General features: G+C 40.0%; 2 protein-coding genes across 3 annotated transcripts in view; one reads left to right on the top strand and one right to left on the bottom strand.

Annotated features, from left to right (window-relative positions):
* MYO19 (myosin XIX) overlaps positions 1-26,068 on the top strand; it is an 88,556-nt gene that overhangs the window by 49,209 nt on the left and 13,279 nt on the right. For both annotated transcript variants that reach the window (XM_063452099.1, XM_063452108.1), the window contains 11 exons: positions 3,337-3,413; positions 7,711-7,801; positions 11,279-11,444; positions 11,749-11,822; positions 12,763-12,884; positions 14,724-14,837; positions 20,285-20,461; positions 21,191-21,337; positions 22,071-22,178; positions 23,485-23,555; positions 23,951-24,054. In XM_063452099.1, coding sequence (XP_063308169.1) covers positions 3,337-3,413; positions 7,711-7,801; positions 11,279-11,444; positions 11,749-11,822; positions 12,763-12,884; positions 14,724-14,837; positions 20,285-20,461; positions 21,191-21,337; positions 22,071-22,178; positions 23,485-23,555; positions 23,951-24,054 — 1,251 coding nt within the window. The remainder of the gene's footprint in view (positions 1-3,336; positions 3,414-7,710; positions 7,802-11,278; positions 11,445-11,748; positions 11,823-12,762; positions 12,885-14,723; positions 14,838-20,284; positions 20,462-21,190; positions 21,338-22,070; positions 22,179-23,484; positions 23,556-23,950; positions 24,055-26,068) is intronic.
* Positions 6,440-26,068, bottom strand: part of DCAF6 (DDB1 and CUL4 associated factor 6) — a 195,544-nt gene continuing 175,915 nt past the window's right edge. The window contains exon 22 of the mRNA XM_063452129.1: positions 6,440-6,452. The gene's annotated coding sequence lies outside the window, so the exon portion shown is untranslated. The remainder of the gene's footprint in view (positions 6,453-26,068) is intronic.

Below are 26,068 nucleotides of genomic sequence, written 5' to 3' on the forward strand. Positions count from 1 at the left end.
TGTTCCCTAGTGTCTATGTCCTCATGTCTCCCTGTGTACCCATGTCTCCCAATGTCCCCATGTCACTAGGAACACAGAGACCTAGGGACACTGAGAGAAATATGTCCCTTGGGGCACTAGGTGACATGGGGACACTCGGCGACATGGGGACACAGACACTAAGGACACTGGGAGACATGTGGACACTGAGACACCAGGGACACTGGGAGGCATGGGGACACTGAGACACTTGGGACACTGGCTGGGACACATGGGGATACTTTGAGACTAGGGGACACTTGAAGACATTGAGACACCAGGGACACTGGCTGGGAGACATGTCTTCAAGTGTCTTTGTGTCCCCACGTGTCTGTGTCATAATGTCTCCCAATGTCCCTTAGTGTCCTACTGTCCCCATATCTCCCATTGTCCCCAAGTGTCTGTGTCCCCATATATCCCTGTGCCCCCCATGTCGCCTTGCAGCCTTTTCTCCCACCCCTTACTTCCCTGATCTGTAGGCTGTCTCTGCAGGCTGGGAGTTGCTGTCTGGATAGGCTGGAACTTCCTATCCCTGTCTATCTCCACACAGAGCGACTGACCAGTGCTGGTATTGCATCGTAATCTATGTTTATGCTGAGAAAAATACCAGCATTTGTATTGCCAGTATGACTGCAATATCAGCCCCGGCTAGGCAGCCTCAAATACTGGCTGTGCCAGTAAAATACCACCCAGGTGGAAACCCTAAGAGTAGTGTGTAATTTTTTTAAATCAGTGGGCCTATGTCATGGGCATGGGCCTGGAGCTGCAGCTCCATCAGCCCCTATGTTAATCCGGCCCTGCGTATAATACCAATTTAGTGTTCTGTGTGTAAAAGTGTACTTTTACAGTTTGTAGAAATGCTAGGTTTTCAGGATAGTGTGTACAGTCTTTTATTTCTGCATTCATGGTTCAATTCCTGTTAATTTAAAATAAATTTAAATTAGAGAGAGAGAGCGTGTGTGTGTGTGTGTGTGTGTGTATATATATCTCTATCCTGACGAAAGTTCCATTAGAGAACTGAAACGTTGATCTACTACTGGCAGATGCCTGAATAAAAGCTACGTTTTTTCACAATATATTTCTTTGAAGTCCTTGGAGTGCTATCATTACTACATTTATTTATTTATTTATATATATATATATATATATATATATATATATATATATATATGTATGTATGTATGTATGTATGTATGTATGTACACACGCTCTCTCTATTTTTTTTTAATTAACAGGAAGTGAAGCATGAATGCAGAAATAAAAGACTGTGTGTGTGTGTGTGTATGTATGTATGTATGTATGTGTGTGTATATATATATATATATATATATGTGTGTGTGTGTGTGTATATATATATATATATATATATATGTGTGTGTGTGTGTGTATATATATATATATATATATATATGTGTGTGTGTGTGTATATATATATATATATATATATATATGTGTGTGTGTGTGTGTGTGTGTATATATATATATATATATATATGTGTGTGTGTGTGTATATATATATATATATATATATATATGTGTGTGTGTGTGTGTGTGTGTGTATATATATATATATATATATGTGTGTGTGTGTGTGTGTGTATATATATATATATGTGTGTGTGTGTGTGTGTGTGTATATATATGTGTGTGTGTGTGTGTGTGTGTATATATATGTGTGTGTGTGTGTGTGTGTATATATATATATATATATGTGTGTGTATATATATATATATTGCTAATAAAAATAAAGGGAACACTTAAACAACACAATGTAACTCCAAGTCAATCACACTTCTGTGAAATCAAACTGTCCACTTAGGAAGCAACACTGAATGAATCAATTTCACATGCTGTTGTGCAAATGGGATAGACAACAGGTGGAAATTATAGGCAATTAGCAAGACACCCCCAATAAAGGAATGGTTCTGCAGGTGGTGATCACAGACCATTTCTCAGTTCCTATGCTTCCTGGCTGATGATTTGGTCACTTTTGAATGCTGGTGGTGCTTTCACTCTAGTGGTAGCATGAGACGGAGTCTACAACCCACACAAGTGGCTCAGGTAGTGCAGCTCATCAAGGATGGCACATCAATGTGAGCTGTGGCAAGAAGGTTTGCTGTGTCTGTCAGCGTAGTGTCCAGAGCATGGAGGCGCTACCAGGAAACAGGCCAGTACATCAGGAGACGTGGAGGAGGCCGTAGGAGGGCAACAACCCAGCAGCAGGACCACTACCTCCGCCTTTGTGCAAGGAAGAACAGGAGGAGCATGAGCCCTGCAAAATGACCTCCAGCAGGCCACAAATGTGCATGTGTCTGCTCAAACGATCAGAAACAGACTCCATGAGGGTGGTATGAGGGTCCGACGTCCACAGGTGGGGGTTGTGCTTACAGCCCAACACCTTGCAAGACGTTTGGCATTTGCCAGAGAACACCAAGATTGGCAAATTCGCCACTGGCGCCCTGTGCTCTTCACAGATGAAAGCAGGTTCACACTAAGCACATGTGACAGAGTCTGGAGACGTCGTGGAGAACGTTCTGCTGCCTGCAACATCCTTAAGCATGACCGGTTTGGCAGTGGGTCAGTAATGGTGTGGGGTGGCATTTCTTTGGGGGGCCGCACAGCCCTCCATGTGCTCGCCAGAGGTAGCCTGACTGCCATTAGGTACCGAGATGAGATCCTCAGACCCCTTGTGAGACCATATGCTGGTGCGGTTGGCCCTGGGTTCCTCCTAATGCAAGACAATGCTAGACCTCATATGGCTGGAGTGTGTCAGCAGTTCCTGCAAGACGAAGGCATTGATGCTATGGACTGGCCCGCCCGTTCCCCAGACCTGAATCTAATTGAGCACATCTGGGACATCATGTCTCGCTCCATCCACTGTCACATTGCACCACAGACTGTCCAGGAGTTGGCAGATGCTTTAGTCCAGGTCTGGGAGGAGATCCCTCAGGAGACCATCCGCCACCTCATCAGGAGCATGCGCAGGCATTATAGGGAGGTCATACAGGCACGTGGAGGCCATACACACTACTCAGCCTAATTTTGACTTGTTTTAAGGACATTACATCAAAGTTGGATCAGCCTGTAGTGTGTTTTTCCACTTTAAATTTGAGTGTGGCTCCAAATCCAGACCTCCATGGGTTGAGTATTTCAGAAGAATATTTAATTATTTCTGATCTAGGATGTGTTATTTTTGTGTTCCCTTTATTTTTTTGAGCAGTGTATAAAAATGTTCTAATACTCTTGTGTTTATCTGGAGGTTTGTTTGGTTGTATTTGTTTTGTTTCTATACCAATAGTTTCCCATTGTTTGTTTCAGAGGATTGCTTTGTGGTAACTAAAGATGCGATGTTGCACTTGGGTATTGATCACTTTATTCAGAATAATATATTTAAGGTAAGCATTTTTTATGGTTTCCTTAATGGCGATATAAACATCATTGAAAATAATTACGTTGACGTTCTTACTGAATCCTAATGCAGGCTCCACAGTAGTTGGGATCATAATTTATCCTGTGTACATATAAAGCTTGCAAAATATTTCACTATTTACCATTAATAAAGCGGCTTTATGGGAATAAATATAAAACGTTTGCTTGTTCTTTATTTTATTTAATTTTATTCTTAAATAGCAATTTAAACATGCTAAAATATAAGATACCTAATGTAACACACAGAGGAGAGGGAGATAGACTAGCACTCAGCTGCTCGATGAACTGGAGACAATAGGGATTCACTAAAAACCTATGTAGAAGAAAGATTAAAAACACTCTTAAATTCAATATAGAATTCAATATAAAATTTAGTGTGTGGATCCAGGAGCTGGCTGGTGGCTAATGGCTATAGTATTATAAATAGAGAATATAATATAGTAGTATGATGGTGTATATACCAGATAGAGATGGGTTTTAGTATAAAAGGTGTCTTGTACCTTTAAGTGCTGAATATACGTAATATACCTTAAGTGCAATAGGAAAGGGTAAATGCAAAAACAAATTAAAAATAAATATTAAAAAATTGTAAATCAAGAAAATAGAGATAAAGTAAGAGATGGAATATATAAAGAAGAAGAGAGAAAGAAATGAACGAATAAATGGGAAGATTAAAAAAACAGCAATAAAAGAGGATGGATTCCTAGAGGATATGCAACCAATTTGTATAGAGCAGGTGTCTCCGTCCCCAATGTTGTTTGGGGTAGATAATCCCTGTTCTAAATAATATACTTTGTTGTATCAAAGATAAAAAGTATGCATTAGATTAAGCAACCCAGTACATGGAACTGTGTGCTGTAGCGATAAATACAATGTATCGCAAAAGGGCTGAAGCAATAGAAACTGGATGTGTAAAAAAGCCAGTTTATTAAACAGTTTAAAACTATATTAAAAGAAATAAAATTGCAAAAAATACAGATTGGATAAAGTTCATAGATGCATCACCAGACTTCTGTGAGTGAAAAAATGGCAAGGACCTTTGGTTTGACTAAGGATGGATCAGGATAGACTTAGACAAGTTGTCTGTATTCTGGCGGCCGGTGAGGACGACGTAGGTTTGAATGCAGGACTGGTGATTCCGGTAACAGTAACTGCCAAAGGTCCTGCGTGTAGGAATGAGTTGCTGGTGAATGCTGGCTGGTTCTGTATTCTGCAACGATGATCTGCCTAACGCGTTTCGTAGGAGGTGCGCCCTACTTCATCAGAGACGTGATGTTGGCTATTGCTTCAGTCCTTCTTTAAATATACATTTCTTAATTGACAAAGTATTCAGATAATATTCAGAGTGTAAAATACAGATTACAATATGTAAAAACGGTAAAATAACATAAAAAAATATATAAGAATATGAATTTGAGTTCATTATAATACAAACAATCTTTTTGTAATCTATACATAAATGTCTGGCATGGATTTCATTTACTAGAGACTGGTGGATAAAATTGTACATAAGTGTAAAATTGTAAGATTATAAGGATAATGCATTACATAACAAGCTAGATGGAAGCTACATAAATTAAATGATTGAACAGAGAATATTTATTTGGTAAGGATATATTAGCTAGTCATAACGTGATAATTGACATTTTAGACCAACCATTAATCTATAGCCGGAGTAAAGAAAAAAATCCTGATTATAAAGGATACGTGTATATATGGAATGAAAATCCGAATGCTGGGGCGATTAATTACTCTGGCAATTGTATAATACTATCCCTTTCTATAGGGCGAAACTGTGGACACTAGATGTATATGGGGGTCAATATATCCCCCGAAATTGAGACTACATACAATACATAAATAACACAGGATACAGTATAATCGATAACAGTGTATCTTTATGGTAGGAGAAAAAATTATTAATTATTATAAAAATTAAATGTGATGCCTAACATTAAATGAAAACACCATTTATCGAGTACTTCCATTCTGAAATAAAACAGAAGGATTAGTAATATAATCATTCAAAATGTTTTTTATATATATATATATATATATATATATATATATATATATATATATATATATATATATATATATAATATGCAGATTAAGAAAATAGGTTGAGAGTGATGCGTGAAAGGAAGATTGGTGCAATTAATGGATGTGTGATTTTTATTTTTATTTATTTTTCATTTGTTTTTGCATTTACCCTTTCCTATTGCACTTAAAGGTATATTACGTATATTCAGCACTTAAAGGTACAAGACACCTTATATACTAAAACCCATCTGGTATATACACCATCATACTATTGTATTATATTCTCTATTTATAATACTATAGCCATTAGCCACCAGCCAGTTCCTGGATCCACACACTAAATTTTATATTGAATTTTAGAGTGTTTTTATCATGCTAATATAAAAGGCTACCTATTCACATGACTTGTCTTTGTTCTTTTGAAGGGATAGTCTAAGAGCACCAAAACCACTATAAGCAAGTTGTTGTGGTTAAAGTGTCAGAAATCCTTTGGCAACATCCCACTTTAAGAAGTCAAACCATTTATAAGCAATTTGATTCTTTCTTGGGTCCCACGGGTGCCCACAGTCCTTTGGTTTTATGTGAAATTGTTAAAAAGTAAGTTCCCATCATTAGCCATAAGGCGGCTTTGACAACTTATGGCTCGGGCTCAGACAGGAGAGGTGGCCCCTGTGTGGACCTGGAGCTCCAGCTCTGACTGTAATTAAAAGATCTCCCTAACCTGTGAGTATTTGTGCTCGTAATGCTTGTACATGTGCCATTACTCCTAATCCTAATCCAATGTTGTATATTAATTGCATGCCTCAATAAAAGAAAGAATGACCAAAAAAAAAAAAAAAAAAAAGGTTCTCGCAGCTTGGCCTCAAGCTCTTTCACCTGCTTGAGGGAGCGTTGTAATCAGCACCAGTATCAATTGTAGAACACTTTAAACGCTTCCTCACGATCTGTTGCGATTCTTAATACTCAGAGCACCACAGCCAGATTCTGCTCCTTAGCCCCACCCTGTACTGGACCATCAGGGATAGCCCCCTCCTGCTTATCATTTGGAGCAAAAAAATCTCTACAAAATCTCAGACTCTACACAATTGCACAATACATAGACTCCACCACACACTAAATTTTGTAAATTAATTTTCTATTGAAGGGGAAAAAAAGGTACAATTAAAATAGACATACAAAGTACAAAAATACCACAATCAGTAAGGCTCAAGTAATATAAACAAAATCTGGTAATGAAAGGAATTATCATGTATATAGATAAGGGAAAACTTGTGAATAAAGATAAAATACCAGATCTGAGTAAGTAACCAATAAATAACAAGCAAACAACTGGTAATCAATCCTGATTATGAGGGATCCAGGATAAGTGTCAGTTCATTTGTCTCCTTACTTACCGTGGGACAGCACCAGGAGACTCCTGGCACCATAACAACTACAGCACACTATAGTGGTTATAATGAATAGGGTGGGCTCTTTACATTTTAATGTTTTTACAAACTTGAATGGAAAGATGTGATTAGGTAAAAATGAAAAAAAAAAACTACTGCGTTCAGTCTTAAAAAATTATAATTTTAGTTTTACAGACCCATTTCCTTTTTATAGTGCGTAACGTGTGCACTAATGTTGTATTTTTTATGGGCAGAGCAAGGGTTTCTGGGATTGGTAGTTTTAATTGTTACTTTTCTGCTGTCATTACACAAAAAATCCCTGGAGGAGCACAAAGAAATCACTGCTGGGAAGGGAGGAGACAGAACGTGTGCACTTATGGGTTAAACTAATAATCAAAAACATGTAATGAAATAACGAACTAGGAAAGATTGAGGAAAAAAAAAAGAACCAGAACAAGGGTTGGCAATCTGCAGCACTCAGAGTGTTGTGGACTACATCTCACATAATGCTCTTACAGTCATGCCGGCAAATCAGTGGAGCTGTGGTCCACAACATCTGGAGTACAGAAGGTGTATCCCTGCCCTAAAATATGTAACCTAACCTATAGGTTGTTTAGGTGCCTGGACAGCATCTTCAAGTTTGTTGAATAAAAATGAGGGTAGAAAAATCCCAATTAAGCGGAATACCGCTCATGGTTTGGCATTCTTACTTTTGTAAGTGTGAAAGTGAGTTGCTTAATTGTGGTTTAGTTCGGTTTCCATCCGCAGCGCTTCTGATTACATGTGCTTGATCCATATTGCTTATTTCACTTCTATTCTGTTTCCATTTAAGATTTTATCTGGACTTCTGCACCTTGGAAATATCCACTTCGCTGACTCACTGGACGAGAGTCAGCCTTGTGAACCACTTAGTGACGCCAAAGGTAGGAGCATTCTCCAGTTTTGTTTACCTTCCACAAAACAAATAATCTATAATATATATATTAATATATAATATTTGATTTGTGGTACTTCCTTTTTGCTAGTGGAATTAATCAGCAGTAAATATCACAGTTCTGTAGAGAGGAGTAATGGATCACCACTGGAGAAATCCTAGAGAAGACTAGTGAAGCAGGGAGGGGGGGGGGCCACCAGAAGCATCAGCGACCTGCTACAGCAACCGCGGCCTAGACCCAAAATGGCGTCGCCGGCGGACTCGACTTGTCCCTCCTCAGATGAAGGAATCCTCGATGCCCCCGATGACATCCCAAGATCGGTGGGACCAAAGGTATCCTTACTACAGGGGGACCCTCAAGCCCCAGCCACCAAGGGCGACATTCAAGCCCTGCTGAACAATATCAGAACTTTCTTTAACGCTGACCTCGACATCATCAGGGAAGACATCTCTATGGTCACGGCGAGAGTGAGAGGTGCAGAGGAGTCTATCTCCGCCATAGCCCAACGCCAAACAAGTGAAGCAGAGCAGCTTCTGCAGCTTCAGGCCGCACAACACTCCACCCAACTTCAACTAGAGGCGATGGAAGACGCGAGACGGCGCACAAACCTCAAGATTAGGGGCATTGCAGAAACGGTAGACGACCTAGAGCTGCCGCATTTCATACGCCGCCTACTCACAGCATTACTGCAACAAAGAACTGCCAAAAACATACAACTTGATGGATGCTACAGACTAGCCACCTCAGCTAGAGCCCCTGCAGGGGTACCTCGAGATGTGATGGTACGCTTTCTTATGCTCAGAGACAAAATGGCGGTCCAACGAGAGACGAGAAACAAAGCGCCCTACCCCTTCGAAGAAATGCAGCTTCACTTCCTACAGGACATATGCCGCTCCACACTTACCTGGAGAAGATCCCTCCAATGGGTCACGCAAGCACTGAGATCAGCAGGAATCGCCTACAAATGGGGACCCTCACGAACCCTGATCGCCACGAAGGAAAGCCGCAACTACACTATCTCCTCGGCGGACGAAGCTACAGTCTTCCTGCAAAAGCTGGGCATAACACAGCCTGAGACAAGCATCGCGAAACACTCAGACACTTGGGACGTTTCCAAGATAGTCCCGTTTACCCCCCGGGCAGGGACTGACACAGGCTGAAACTGCTGGGGACGCTTAGTGGCGAGAGAACCGCAGACTGACAACCGCAGCGTAATGTTGCACAAATGTTTTGTTAATCTGGGCGCTGAACCCTTCAGTTCAAATGTTTGTTTGCTCCTGACAGTAACAGGCCGGTATCCGTAACACCTAACTCGGCCCCGCTCCCCCCCATGCGCTCAGGGGTTATTGAGCGACACTTCATAATACACGTAGTTAACATTTAATACTAATTATAGACAGCCCTTCAAGTTCCTAACTTATATGTTAGCACACGCACCCCTTCAAGGTTTTCAACATCACACACTGGCTACATACGCACCCCTCACGTGCCTTAGCAGCCCTGCAGCACCAGCAAAGGTACTCCACAAATTACTCCACATTGATAAAGTCGTACACTGCCGACAGACCCCACACCTAAATGATCACAAACCAGAAGATTCAGCCACCCTTGCTCATATGAGGATCTATTGTCAACACGCGTTATTAATGCCCTTTCCACATGCTATTATAGACATACCACATCAGCACAGATAATCCTTAACTGCTCTTATAGCGGTACATTACCAACGATATAATCCCTACATGCTCCTAAGGTACGTTTTATTTGAAACAGTCACTGTTTTCATTATTGCCTATGTCTGTAGGCTGTTTTCTACCCCCGTTTCTCCTTTTACTTCTTAACCCAAGTAACATCGACACCGTGCTACTTACATTTTTGTACACTCGACCACCCACAATATACTTCCGTCACATGTATTTTTATAAATTCTCATATTATCAGTGTATAACTGTCTCGGATGATATAATTTACGTATCACCTGAAACAGCAACTGTTTTCATTATTGTCTATGTTCGTAGGCTGTTTTATTTTTCTTTCCATGACTCTCCTTTTATTTATTTATTTGCTATCTATATTTAACTCAAGTGACATCAGCACCGTGCTACTTACACTATGGTACAGTCGACCATCCTCACCTTACACAGGCCTTATGTATACTTAACAAAATTCATAAGCTACCAGCGCATAACTGCCTCAAATAATATAATTCAGATACTATCTGTAACAGCAACTGTTTTCTTTATTGTCTATGTTGGTAGGCTGTTTTATTTTTATTTCCATGTCCCTCCTTTTATTTATTTATTTGCCATCTATCTTTAACTCACGTACCATCAGCACTGTGCCACTTACATTTTGGTACAGCCGATCATCCTCAACATACATAGGCCTTAGGTATACTTAAAAACGTAACATCAGCACCGCACTACTTACATTACTGAATAGTCGACCATCCTCAACATACATAGGCCTTATGTACTCTTTAAAATTCATATGTTACCAGCGCATAAATGCCTCAAATGTTATAATTGTAATGTCAACGTACATTTCCTTTTCATTTGCCTTAAACAAAAAAAAAACAACGGTGCAGCCTTTTATAACATGTTAACGGATTTTTCACTTGAAATGTTTTGATGAGACGTTTATAACGTGTCGTTGTAATAACTTGACTCTACTTGCACCACAAAAATAAAGAATGGAGAAAAAAAAAAATGTAATTGAAATAAACTTTAAAAGTTTAAGGCAACAAATAGAATAAGAAAAACAAAAAATAAACTCAATATACTTCAATAAACCTATTCTAATGGAAATGTAAACTTTCATTTGCAAATAAAGCAGATACCTTCTTTATCTATCCAGCTTAGGCCGACCACAGGTGAAGTGCGCATGCACAAGATATGTCCATTATACCGTACAGTTGTGGTAGCTATGGGGATATCTTGGAGAGCGTGCAATTGACTTATATACATTTGAGTTACTAGTAGGAGAGCACTAAGATGGATAGTATCTATCATCACAGCAATTAGTAGCTGTATGCTGCTAAATATGAGCCATGGGTTTGCAAATCCAACAGTATTTTTACTATTTATATTTTAATTATCTTTCTATATTTGAGCTGATATTTTATGACAACATTGATACTGATTTTGACCTGGTGGTTTAAGGCCAAAATAAACGAGCTACAAACATAGAGTTGAATTTGTATTCCAGTTCTGCTATTTTGTTGATTTGCTATTCCCATATGAAAGCTCCACAATCCCCAGTTTTAGTGAATGATGAGCACAGGCTTTAGAGACAAAAGCATTTGAGAGAAATTTAAAAAAGGCTACGAGTGATGTTTTGGACCCAATCCCTCAGCATGTTGTTCCAGAGTTAGAGGCTTCCCTAAAGTGTTAATTTATAATACAATATTTTAGGGTAGTGTCATACATTTTACATTTTTTTTTTTGTTTATATATTTTTAATTAGACTTTATTGCGGTTACTGCAAATCTCTTGCGGATTCCTGCTAGCAGCCTGCTGGATATGCTGCGCATTCGGACGATAACGGCTGGGAAACAAGTATTTAAGAAGCCATGCAAGAAATCTGAGTGCGACACGAGGCGGGACTGCCTGGCCAAGACTATTTACGCCAAGTAAGACCGTAATAAACGCTCTGGTTTTAGTTGTGGTCATTGTTTTTTTTTTTTTTTTTACCAAATTCCAAGTGAATGTCCAATTTTAAGACAAAATAGTTAAACAGAAGCCAACCGTTTGCTCTATAGTGTGTAATCATGTGAACATTACTTATTGAAAAAGCTCTTCTCTGAAATGGCAATTCTCTATAAATTGTTCTCTGATATGAGAATTATCCTGTTTAAATGACTTGGGCACAAGTTCGTATCGAACTCCACTGTTTCTAAATGATTTTCCTTTTTTTTTTTCTCCCTTTGTTTGTAGATTGTTTGACTGGCTGGTGACAGTTATCAATGAAAGTATCTGTTCAATATCCGACAAATGGATCAATTTTATTGGTACAATTTTTTTTCTGATATACTTTAGCGAGATTCCTTTTTAATTACTACAAGCAATAGTATTTTTACACAACTTGCCAATTTCCAGTATATATAACCGCACTGGGCACTTAATTTCATTTTATTATATTTTGAATGAAAAAATAAAATTAAGTTTATTTATTCTAATGTATATTTATGCATGCCATATATTCCATTGCAGTTACAATTTATAACAGTAGCACTTCTTCATGATTTGTTTAAAGGGTTTCTCCTTGTCATATACAGTACCACTGCAGTGATTATGATGGTAGGCTTACCCTGGCATCATTGCCTGTTAATGTGGAAAACCATTTTGCAAAGGTTTGTTTCTTGCCTGGGTCCTTCTGCAGAGTTCCAGAAACAGGATGCCCACCCTGACAGTCATTGATTGTCTGATAGCATCAACTGAGCGCTTTCAACCAATGAATGAATGTATGCGCACACAATATGAACAGAATTGGCATTAGCCAGCCCAGAACTAGTCGTTAACAGATCTAAACGTGCAAACCTCTTTTCGTTAATCCTTCCATTCAACTCCTCTCTTTGTTATCTTCTGCTTACCCCCTTTTTTCCTTTCAGCAGTCTCATCCATGACTGCTTCCAGTTATCCTTTATAACGTTCTCCTGTCTATATCATCACACTATCTCCAACTCTCTGTTAAAGCTCACTCCACTCACTCGTCATTTTATTCCAGAATTTTTAGTGTGTCCACTGCCTCCATCCTATGTATCTCTTTAATATTTCCGTAGCAGCTCCCTATCCTCTTTTGTGAGAGATACATTTTACTGTTGATAAAGTTACCTCCAAGACATCTGTGCACTCCATGTCATTTTACTGTATCTTATCTTTTCTTTAGTGAGCTATTTGCTACAGTAATTAGGACTATCATTATTTTTAATATTTATTTTTATCAAACAGGTTTATTGGATGTATATGGATTTGAATCCTTTCCACAAAACAACCTGGAGCAGCTGTGTATAAATTACGCCAATGAGAAACTTCAGCAACATTTTGTGACTCATTACTTGAAAGCTCAGCAGGTAATCACCGCATACTGCGCAGTGGGCGCCACGATGGCCTTTGCTGAAACTTTGCCAGGGATGGTTGGCGTAGACAGACCTGGGCAATTAATATCATAGGCCAGGGTTGGCAACGTTCGGCACTCCATGTGTTGTGGACTTCATCACCCATCACGCTCTTACATACAAAATGCTGATGATGCATCATGGCAGGTGTATTGCATGTTACCGAACGTGAATACTTGGTCAAACTTTGTAATTCAGCTCAACTTGTCATATCAGATATACTCCTAACCAGTGGGTCACACAAATAATTCATGATGGTTCATGCAGGAGTGTTGCTCGGCTGCAGAGACATCTTGGGCTTAGCTCAGACAGAGAGCTTGCAGCTCCCCTATAGCTGTAGTGGAGACAGAGTAGCGCCTGACGGACCCAAGGCCAGAAGTCAGTCTGTTCTAAAATGCTCTGACTGCACACATTGGGGTGGCACTAGGGTACTTCTGGTACCATAACTACTATAGCAAGCGCTAATGGTTTTGATGCTTGGAGTGTTCCTTATAAATAACACCATCATTCAACCCGTAACATCCAATTAACCAATAAAATCCCCCTCTCCCAACAGAAAAGGTTTCCAATTTCCCAGTACTCTCATCAACCCCACGCAACTGCCAAAGCCCATCTGCTCCCATACTTGTCTCCCGGTACTTCACTTTATTCAGGCTAAGGGGCCAGCTGTGATCAAACTGCATCCTTTGATGTGCCACACATTCCTGTTTCCCAATATGCTTTTAGTGAGGTTCCTGCCAACACTGGCAGCATGCTGTTCATGAATAGAGAGGTGGTTATATACTATAAGATTCAAACTGCAGGATAGTCCTGTCATCCTCCCGAATGTCACATTATCCTCACCCTCTTAGCAGAGTAATGATTTTTATTTTTACCTTGGATTGCTGCTTTCAGAAGAAGCTATTTCATGTTGGGAAAAAAAAAACCCAAAGAAACACTGGTATCCTGCTCCCACTCCACAACCAGGAAAAAATGTTCCCTCCTTAATGGTTCAGATATAGATTTGCATGTACCATTGGCATTTGTGTCATAACAGTTTACCCCTGCATGCAATTAATTTGTTTCTTATAATAGAATGAATCCTATATAGAGCCCTCCACCTGTGTGTGGAATACAATTGCCAAAGTGTATTGGGGCTTGTAGTATTCTCACAGGTGGAGGTAAAGTATCTGAGTACCATGTCATATTAATAACCTGAGTTTCATACAGAATTTAAGCTGTAACTCACTTTAGCTCACAGTCTCAGATTTTAACATTGTCAGCCGTCGATGAATGGATATTGATGGTTTGTATCATCTAGCTGCAATAGATATTAAAAGAACACTCCAGCATTCTAAATACACTTAACTGATCCCGGGCAGTGCAGTAGACTTGGCACATTTGCACATATGGCACTAATAAAGAAATATTTGAGAGGCCAAGTGCTGGGATTACATTTCTGTGCAGATGCACAAGCTGAGTGAGCCTGTCAAGGCATCATAGGATAGTGAAGTCTCTCAAAGCACAGATATGGAACGGAGTTACCTCCATTGTTTTATTCACTGCACCAGCATTTACTGGGGGTGAGGAAATAAGGATTTGTCATGGCTAGAGGAAAAAACTTTAAGTTTAAGTTCCAGTTTAAAAATGTAATGGAGCACATCACTTTTCATTTGTTGTGGAGTGTTCCTGGTGTTTATACGGTTTACTGTTCACCAAAAGTATGGCTGTGATCAAGCCACATATCTGAAATCTATGGAACATGGCTGCAGTTAATAAATTGCAACAAGCCATAAGTATTTTCTAATTTTACAGGACGAATATACAGCTGAAGGACTTGAATGGTCTTTCATTAGCTACCAGGATAACCAGAGCTGCGTAGCCCTGCTGGAGGGAAGCCCTGTCAGTGTCTTCTCCCTGCTGAATGAGGTATGTAACTGTGCTGTTCATGAAATATTTATCCATATTTACTAATATAATTAACCCCCTAAGGACACAACTTCTGGAATAAAAGGGAATCATGTGTCCTTAAGGGGTTAAACGGTCCCTGTCATGGAGAGATATGTTTCTATAAAGCTATTTAATTGTTGCAATGAACATATTCAACCTAGAACTCACATATATCAACAGGGCTCAAAATTTGCGCTGGATATTGGTGAATGAAAATGTAGTCTTGGAAAGTAGAAATTAAACACGTGTGAGTGTGCGATGGACCTTCCAAGCTTGCAGTGACGAGTAACATAAAGATCAGAAGAGAGGGTCAGCGCTGATATGTCACAGGAAATATAGCTTAGTAGGATAAAGGTAGTACACCTATAAGGAGAGGGGTCCCCTCAGGCTAAGGGGTAACATAAAGCCTGGCTAGTAGCTTACACACACACACACACTTTCTTTATTGTTTGTTTTAATTATTTTTTTCCAGAGTTGTTAAGCTAGTGGTCTACTTTTTCTTTTTTTCTGGTTTGACCTCCCCTTCATTGTCATATTATTGTTTCTACAAAACCTTTTTCCAGTGTAGTGGTCATGTGAACAGTTACCCTATCTTTTAGGGTCCCCAGTCCCCTTCTCTGTGGAGATAAAAGGTTTTTTTTGTTTTTTGTTTATTTTCTTTTTTTTTTCTTTCTTTTACTGCAGGGACAGGTTATAGACACCAGAACAACCACATTAAGCTGTAGTGGTTCTGGTAACTATAGAGTCCCTTTAAATTAAAATTTGCTTTGAATTCCAAACCATTCATATTCTTATGAATGATCCTATTAGACAAACAATGTTAATAGAAGTGTATCCAAGACTTCTAATAATTAATTTGATAATTCACATGCTTCTTTCATTTTCTGGAATAATACCTGGAGGAATAATTTCTTGTTTTGAATGTTTCCTGTGAAGTGCCAGGTATTACAAGATTGTGTTGCAAAAACACTTAGTACCAGCGAACCATGCATTGTGAAAATTGTATCTGCTTATTCATATCAGGCCCTGGACATTTAGAAGAACAGTTTCCAAATTACAATTTAATCAAAGATACAAAACACTCTGGTCCCTCTGTCTTTCTTTTGCTTATCTAAAATGGGTGAAAACCACAATTTAAAGTGACTTTTAATTTTGCCCCAAAATGGGAAAAAGCCTTCTTCACTCTTAAAGGGTCCTTGGCGTGCTCATTAGACCTCCCCATAGGAAAGCATTATTCAATGCTTTCCTATGGGGAAAATCTGGCGCTGAAGGTCCTCATGCAAAGTGTGAGGACGTCCAGCGTCAGATACCGGACCAAAAGTCCTTTTGGTTTCCGAAAGCGCCCCCCAGTGGCTCTCTGGTAGACAGCCACTGTGGGCAGACTTAGAGCTGCAATGTAAACGTTGCAGTGTTTTACATTGCAGCACTAAGTGCAATAGAGACACAGCACCCAGACCACTTCAATTAGCTGGAGTGGTCTGAGTGCCTACAGTGTCCCTTTAAGTAAACGGGACAAAAACCACAGAACAAGTTGTGTAATTAAAGCGGCATTGTCACATCCTGCAAAATAAGTATTTCAGAAAAATCTTTATGAAACACTTATATTGACTGTGTTTGAATTTCACTCAAATTCTAGCCCAATCAAAAGATATACTAAGACAAACTAGGGACTACTCTCTCAGTATTTTTCCTTCGCTTGAAACTTCTTGGAAATTGGCTCTATCAGTGGAGGATCCCACAGGAACCTTCATAGACCTCAATGCTATAGTACAGCAGTGATGTTGGCTCCTGATATTGAAGTGCCAGAAGCAGAAGAGGACCACCAGGATGATGGTGGCAGCATCCACAAGGGACAGGTTGAGGTAAATGAAACTCACCTTTGCCTGCACCCCTGCCATTGGATCACCAGTGGCATTTGTCTATACAAATTATACAAGTCCCCAGATGGTTTAAATGGGTCAAATCCTGGTCACTGTGGCCAACCATGAATACACTTTCCCTTCAGGCCTATTTAGCACAGAAAAACAATACAAATTGTGACAAACTGTGCCGAAGAAAAAAAAAAGAAAAACATCTGTGCAAATATACATAAATATTACAGATATGTTATTTCACTTAAAGACAAAAAATATGTGGGCGGGGCCTGACAGCCAAGATGGCCGGACGTGCTTCTTGAGAGCTCCTGCACCAGCGGGTGAACAAAAGCGAATCCTGCATTCTCACACGCCCCATTGACTTAGACCCTTGGGCGATCCTATTGTCCCGACCAACAGACGGCCTCCCTAGGAAAGAACAACAACTGCTGAACAAACTCACCCTGGCAGCAAGGAGAGCCCTTGCACAGGTATGGCTGAAACCCACGGTCCCCACTGACAATGACGTAATAGTTAAAATCAAAGACACATACCTGATGGACAAACTTACAGCCCAAATACGAAACACAGAAAAAACATTCCAAAAAATCTGGCAACCATGGGAGGCATACACTTCAGACTGAGACCACTCAGATTGATCAGGGGACCAGACGAGAGCTGAGACCAGTGCCCGCCGGGCGCCCCGACGACTCATAACCCTATCCCTCTTCCCCCCCTCACTCCATCCCACAGTCCCGTCCAACACCCCCCCCCTTCTCCCATCTCACCAGATACGAGATACACTAGAACAGACAGACAAACCGACCTTCACGACTACCTGAATGCTAAAGGGAGTCACCCAGAGCAACCCAATTGGGCAATAAACTAAGGTTATCTAGCGCAGAACACTTAAGGCCATGATAGCCCACGATGGCACTTAGACAAACTCAAGCACATGACCCGACAGGCGGTCCTCCGGGGACCCACCCCACGTCAGAGACGAACACCACAAACAGGCTGCTGACACCTCCAAGGTGATCGCCCCCTCAGGGGAGATCGCCTGACGAGGACACAGCTGCACATGACCAAAGGGGTCTGACCCACGAGGCGTCCGCTGCCAAGACAAATTGAAGCCAAGCTAGACGCTCTAACACACACAACCGGTACACACCAATGAGAACCGCTCTGAGTGAGACACACACGACCACAACAATGTTGACCCTGAAGCGCGGACACCCGAACCGCACAAAACTTGTAAGGTTTTAAAAGAAAAGTTAATTTGCCAAGTATTGCATTGACTGGACTCAATTTATGTTCATGTTCGAACACAGGGCCTAAAGTGCCCTACAATTTTAAAATTTAAAAACAACACCGAACGGCGCTAAGAAATGATATATGCTGTACACACTTATTTGTTTCTATGTAAAAAGAAATGTACTATATGTCAATGATCGGCCCCTGCGTGGGCATTCTACTGTTTTTGAGCCGCATTCGGTGTTGACACAAAAATAAAGAATTTAAAAAAAAAAAAAGCGAATCCTGCAAAAACTACCCACGATAGCGGTACACAAAGCCCCACAAACGGAGCAGGACTGCACAGGGAGCATACAGACACCCGTCATGTACCACGGCAAACAATGGGCACACGGACCGGCCACGCGGCCTACATATGAGCGGAGATTGAGGCCTGGGGGAGACGGGCGATACCCGACAAGCGAGCGTTGACTACTAACCTGCTACCCCCCCCTCTGGACCGGCGGGGGATATCCCGGTCCTCACTGGGGATGGTTACCCCACAAAGCGGACTAATCAAGCAAATAAAATTGCACTCCACAGAGATAACGGAAGCGCAATCAAGATGGCGGCACTGGCGCACCCGACACCACGAGGCACTCTCATTCAACCACCCAAGCACACCCAGGATTTTTTTGCCCGGCTATACCATAGCCTATGGACAAAGCTCCACAACAAGGGCCAGTCCCTCTACCTCGCCATGAAAGCAGCAGCGGCATGGATTCGGCCGTCTACACGGCGGCGTCTGTGCAGTAACGCACCACGGGCCTCTGGGCTGACCTCCAGCCGGAGACCGAGCCGGGAGGCAAAGTGGTGGGAAAGAAAGAAAGAGCCCTCAGACACTGATACTCAGCCTCACACGCACCACAGCGAGACCACCAAGCCCACTCACCACACAGCAGCGACGGAAACCATCCACCAGCGAAAAGCAACCCCACAGACGAAGACCCGAGTGCTCCAGCCTCATGCCAGCGACAGACAACTGCGGAAAGCCTTTCCGAAACGAAGGGAGGAGGGAGCCCTACAGCGGCACCTACCCCACCGTTGTCCTCGGCTCAACCGCCAAGCCCCCATCGCAGACCGACCGGAACGGGCCGCGTAGAGAATAAACGCAGGAATCGGCTGAGTGCTGAAAAGGGGCCATCAAGCTGCATCTACCTGAGCGCGAGACACAGAGCTTTTGCGGCTGCTAGCTCCATACTATGAGACTCTCGTAAGCCAGCCAGATGAAGCATTTAAGCTAGTTGTTAAACCCATGTGTTATTATATCTTGTAGCTTAGCCTGGTCCCAGTCTAGGATGTCTGATATTTAAAAAATTAAGCATAGAACCTGTAGACTGGCTTAAAATTGAATTATTATCTCGTATGCAGGGGTTAGTGTTCAAAATTGAATAATGTATACACATATGTAGCTGGTTGAGCACCTCACCTGAAATGGCTGTTTCAATATGCATTGCAAACTATTTGTTAATTTACTTTGTGTTACCTTAGACGAATAATCGCCTCAGTTGAGAATATATATCCTCCTTCAGACCTTAAGGCTTCAGACTGAGCGATGACCCCTCTTGGCATAAGCACTTAGAGCGCAGATAATACTACTGTATATAGTTTAGGCAGCATCTCCCTATTAATATTACATTTTAAGCAGTGTGGAGGAATTAATATGACTTCCCTCTACATAGCCTGTAACTCAACACTCTCCCAATACCCACTTTACTAAGCATGCATAACTCAGCTATCACTGTTTTACTTTTATGCAATAAGCCTGTTATATCTTACCAAAATGCCTCATAGCAATTGTTAACTAACTTAACGACAGTTATTTTTCAACCTGTTTTAATATGTACACGAGCTGGTTATAGGTTGCCCAAATTTTACAATATAAAAAATTGTGCAGAATATTTTACATGTTACCTAATGGTTAACTATTTTGTTTATATGCTTGTCAAGCTGTTGGGGCATGATGAGCCCACTTGTTATATTTTCATGCACGCAAAAATAAAGAATTAAAAAAAATATATATAGAAAAAAACAGAGAAGAAACAAGTATTCTTTAATGCCACAAACACACCACTGATTTTATTAGAGCTTTCATTTACTTTACAATGTCTCAGGATGTAATCCAACCAAGAGCAGTAGATATCTCACACGTTGAGGCTCATCCAAAATATGAAATAAAAGGAAAAAAATATTTCCACGGTTTGTTTAGCAGCTTCTTTTTCTAGTACAGAGTTACATGCTAGCTCTCTTTCCAAATAAGACATGTGTTCCTCTTTTTAGGAATGTCGCCTGAATCGGTCCTCAGACGCTGCCCAGCTCCAGTCTCGTTTGGAAAAAGCACTCTCTCATAACAAGTGTATTGGAAGGGACATGTTTAGCAAGCTGCCCAATTTTATTGTGTCCCATTATGCTGGCAAAGTGCAATACCAAATCGAAGACATGGCAGAGAAAAACAAGGTACTGAAATCCAAACCGTACAATCTATACTGGCATTTCAATTCTTCTCTTTGACTAGAACAGCTGTGGTTTCGTATTTTTAGTTTCTAGTTTAATAAGGAAGAACACAATGTGTGTACCTGGGCTTGGGAATTAAACTCAGAAGAACACAACATTTTGAGACCTTCATGTAACAGGCTTGGAGTTCACCATTTAGCAGATGTTCCTCCATCAGCAACATGACATTAAACCTCTGTGTAGTTTAGTGGAGGTCATACTACTATACTTACCCATAAGGTTATTTTTTATTTTAAAATGTCCAAATGGGCATGCTACCGGATGCATTTGTTCCTGAATTTCTTTACAATTGTTGCTCTGTAAATATCTGGATCTTTTACTTTGCTTTAAAATCTGTGCATGCAAATCCCGATACAAACATCAAATACATTCGGGCAAATTGTGCATATTTGGTCATCAGTACTGTATTTGGACAGGATTTGGCATTAGTAAATATGAGAATTCACAGTCTAGTTGTAACCTGGTTATAGTGAACGAGTTTTTGTTGGGTTTGAAATATAACGGTCAGGGCTCTATGAATTCCCGCAGAAAAATGTCTATCTTCTATGAGACCCCAAGAATCTTGTCTTCTGCAAGCAACTGTTGCCACCAATAGTAGTTCCAGTAGAAAGTGGACTTATTTTTATGTTCTTTGATTCCTTACATTTACATTCTGAAACCTTCTTGAAATAGGATCCAGTTCCTCCAGAACTCCTCCAGCTCCTTCAAGAATCTGAGGACAGCTTACTTAAAAAGCTCTTTCCTGACGAGAACAATAAAGTAGCTGATATAAACACACATAACCGGACTGCTGTGGTGACTGTCGTTTCCAAATTTAAGGTTGGTCTTCCACAGTCCACACTTCTTTGATAGAATATAAACATCTGCTACATAATTGACTCCCCTGGGTAATGCATGATTTGTTTTCCGCATCTATGTCTTGAATTCTTCATTTTCATTTTGCTTCTTTTGAAATTCTAGTCCTTATCATTTAAAGTGACCATGTAAGCACCAAAACCCCTACAAGGTATTGGTGCAAGGAGTCTTTGGGTGAAATCTGGTTTCTCTTGGCACTCAGAGTCCAGTCCCTATGCTGCTCATCTCAACATCATGAGGAATTACCAATATCCATTTGGATGGTAATGAATATGGTACATGTAATAGCACAAGTCAGCAAAAACATGTTGACGCCTGAGTGGGGATTTACTGAAGGACAAGCTACGCTGTTTCTTTAAGTTTTTACTTGTTCTCAAATTTCTTCTATTCTCTGTTTTTGTTTCCCAGAATGTTCAGACTGATCTTTTAAATGCCATTAATTGTTCGTGTTATTCTGTTGCCTATTATCCTCCATCCTGGCTTGCACAAGAAACAATATTTAGTAAAATGTATGCTTCTTTCCCCTTACTCCATAATGAGCAATATGTCTGAAATGGTTATCTGAGTGCCATATAGAGCGTTAGAAGAAAGATCAGGGACTTTGCTAAATAAAAGAAGCCATTAACTAATCTGTGGATTTGATAATTCAGTTATTTATTAAGGATGTTGTCATATTGTTCACATTATGTCTTTGAAGGGATCTCTAGAACGTTTAATGCAGATTTTGCACAGTACAACTCCACACTACATCAGATGTATCAAGCCAAACATGGAGTGCAAAGCCATGATATTCAGAAAGGAAGAGGTGAGCTGTTTGTAATGTATGTTTGCGTATGGGGAAAGGGATCATTCCGTTTTACTAGGTAATACCTGGTGTTTAATGTAATGATATGTGAATGCAGAGCTTACCCCAAGAGTGCAAGCTAAAATGGAATCTGCCTTTCTCTTTGTGGAATTCTATTACAGAAGATGCAAAGGATATATCATTGATGCCTTTATTTATTTCTCTATTTTACATTTGTGTGTGTTTTATTTATTTATTTTCTTCATTTTTGGATGTCAACCAGACTTTCATGTCCCAGAGAAGAAACATTTGGTGAATGCTGATACCCTTTTTTTTTTTTCTTATCTGTACTGTATTCTGTTCACATTTAATTTTTGATTGAAAATGTAGTCGCCAATATGCGCCTTCCTATTGGCCACATTATTTGTTAGATAATGTTTTTAGGAGGCAGCAGAAACATGGAGGTTGCTTTTTTTTTTTCTCTACTCAAAACAGAGTAAAAATACCTTCACCCTTTGAAACATTACTATTCATTTGCAAGTACAATTTCCCAAAGGGTCTGATGACTTTGAGCATCTCGTGTTTGAGCTCTAGTTGTCCCACCCCACATTCTTTTTTGTGATAAAGACAATATTATCTGATTTCAAATATTACCACATGGCTGGCCATCTTACGGGCAGTAATGCTCTGTCTGCCATGTTAGTGGGTATTCAGTCTGTAAAGGCTGGCTTTAGAAATAGATTGTCTGCAGAAATGAAAGCGTATCACTCCGTAGAGGTAGATCTTCTGCATTTATACGTCGATTACATGTGTCATTTTACTGGTTTCCAAAATCAACAGCATGGAACTGCACTCAATCCCTACCAATCTGAATCTGGGTGCAACCAAACCAGGTCTCAGTGCCAGGAATCCAAATGCTTAATGTAGAAAGGTCCAGGCACTCCAAAATTCAACAAAAGGCAATTTATTTAAACCCACAGCCAAATCACAACGTTTCGATCTAGATGGTCTTTATCAAGCTTGAAAAAGACCATGTAGGTCGAAACATTACAATTTGGATGTGGGTTTAAGTAAATTGCCTTTTGTTGAATTTTGGAGTGCCTGGACCTTTCTACACTTACTACATACTGGTTTGTCAATTCAAAATGGCAGTGATCTCACAAGGTCAGTTATCATCTTGTAGCACCTTATTAATTGATAATGAGCAATCGACTGTAATATGGTTAACATTTAAAGTGATAAATCGTTAAAGTATATTACACATTGTAATTGTAAATTGAAAATATTTGTCTCCCAATCATTAATAGGGTGTGTTGTATTCTTGTAGGTGCTCAGTCAGCTGGAGGCCTGTGGCATTGTGGAGACTATTAACATAAGTGCAGCTGGCTTCCCTATCAGGTATGTAGCGTCAACAACCTGATAAAACCTGCATTTAGACCTCTCTCTAACCGTGAATAAATTCTGTCAGTTAAGGGAGACATGTTGCACAATTAGCTCCTTAGAAGACACATTCATATTTTTAGCAATTTAATTGGATACGTAGGAATTAAAATGGACGCCCCCAGGGAGCAGGGCCAAGCCAGATGATGCTCAAGGAAGTACATCATCTTTTGAATTTTCTTAACCATTGTTCTTTAATCCATATGGGAATAATGAAATGCTGCATGCTAAATTCCATGATATATAGTAGTGAGGGGGAATACAGGGCAGAAGAGTAAACTGTAAATATAATCTGGTATAAAATATATACATACTAATGTACTACATTGTTTGTTTATTTGTTTTGTTTTTAGAATTTCTTTTCAAAGCTTTGTGGGGCGCTATGGGATAATTGCTCCCTGGCAGTCAACCTTGCAGAGTTGTATAAAGGACTGCTCACCTGCAAAGAAGAGGCGAGGTAACCAGTCATTTTCATACCATTGTACGATTCTGCTAGAACTGAAAGTCAACAATCCTAAGTAACTGACTGTCAATTTAAATTTTTATAATGATCTGGACTACCAATTATTCTGCATTAAAAGGAGAGGACACTCAGGGAGACCTATAGTAAGGATATCACTACCTGTTTATAGTTTTTCCTCCCTGTCTGCCGTCTCATTGTGGATTAAAAGCTACTCACTCAGTGCGGGCATACATTTAACAAGGAAGTATTTTTCTAGAGTGTGTGGGTGTGGCTAAAGAGGCAGGCTTATAGTGCAGAATTATGCAAAACATATATTTTTGTCTGTGCAAAAACGATTAAGATTTGAGCTTGCAAAAAATGAAATATATTAATGAGGCCATAACCTATCAAATACATTCACGTTTTTTTTTTTTTTGGTGCTCGGAATGCACCTTTCAATGAATGCAGGCTCCAAATTAGTAGGAAATTGATTTGGCAAAGTGAGGTCTTCAATATCCCTTTATATTTTATCAGTGGGATATCGTGTATGTAAGCCAACACAATGAGTTGTGATACCTGGATGTAAAAGTCCTTTGCTGAAGTGTAAAACACATCTGTTGGTCATGTTGATAATAGTTTATATTCTTTGCTGAAAAATATATTCGCCTTGCTGTTCTAATGGCAAAAACAATGTAATTTGGTAGGAGCACTTTCATCCAGCTGTATTAATAGGTAGTCAGTGGTTGTATTATGAAATTATAAAGTTAACATAATATGGTGGTGGAATTATAATGGGGATTTTAGAGTAGATGTGAAATTTGTAGATGTGGAAGTTAACAGGTAAAGCTATAATAGAAAGATCTATATTTTTTTCTAACCTCCGCATTACAAAGTCCTGCGATAGTAAAGGATTACTATAGGGTCAGGAACATAATCATGTATTCCTCATCCTATAGTGTTAAAACCAATATCTAGCCCCCCCTAAATAAAGTAAAATTCTTCCTTTATACCAGTCTGCTGGTGCTGGCTCTACCCCTGATCTGCCTCCTTACTTGACATGATCAGAAGTGATGATCTCAGTCAATCACAATACTTTCCCTTATGAAAGCATTGGATTGGCTGAGATTGTCAATTGTGATGATCTCAGCCAAGGAGGAGGGCCAGGGGAGGAGCAAACACTGCCCTGGCCAATTAGCATCTCCTCATAGAGATGCATTGAACCTGTGCATCTCTATGAGGAAAGTTCAGTGTCTGCATGTAGAGGGTGGAGAGACTGAATGGCAGTGCAGCACTGCCCCAGGAAGCACCTCTAGTAGCCATCTGAGGAGTGGCCTGTTGAAAGGTATCCCTAGGCTATAGTGTAAACACTGCATTTTCTCTGAAAAGACAGTGTATACTGCAAAAAGCCTGCAGGGACATGCTATATTCACCAGAACAAATGCATTACAGCTGTAATTGTTCTGGTGACTATAGTGTACCTTTAAAATAACTCCAAACAAAATGGGAATGAAGGACAAAACAAGGAGATTATATGAAATAATGGTGTTTGCAAAGAAGTGATTTATTGCCATTAGGTACAATTCGCTTAACCCCTTAAGGACCAAACTTCTGCAATAAAAGGGAATCATGACATGTCACACATGTCATGTGTCCTTAAGGGGTTAATAAAGACCCTGTAGGGTTGAAACATTGCTGTTTTTGCCCCAATAAAGCTGCTATTTTTGTTATCCCGGAGTGCCTGAACCGTTTATTGTTATTAGGGTCAAATGTAATTTATATATATGTAAATGTGTGCATGTATGTGTATATGTTTGTGTGTATGTTTGTGTGTATGTGTTCGTATTTTCACATTTAACCCTAACAGCAATAAATCGCTTATTTGCTCACCAAAGCAACATTATTTCAAATACAGTAATTGTTTCCAGTAGCTGAATCTTTTTGCTAAATGCTGCCCTGTGATAATGCAGTATTAACACAGAAGCAGGTGTGACCGAATCAGCACAATTAACACATCTTAAATATCCATCCA

The sequence above is a fragment of the Pelobates fuscus genome, chromosome 1 (assembly GCF_036172605.1).
Source record: "Pelobates fuscus isolate aPelFus1 chromosome 1, aPelFus1.pri, whole genome shotgun sequence".
Taxonomy (NCBI): domain Eukaryota; kingdom Metazoa; phylum Chordata; class Amphibia; order Anura; family Pelobatidae; genus Pelobates; species Pelobates fuscus.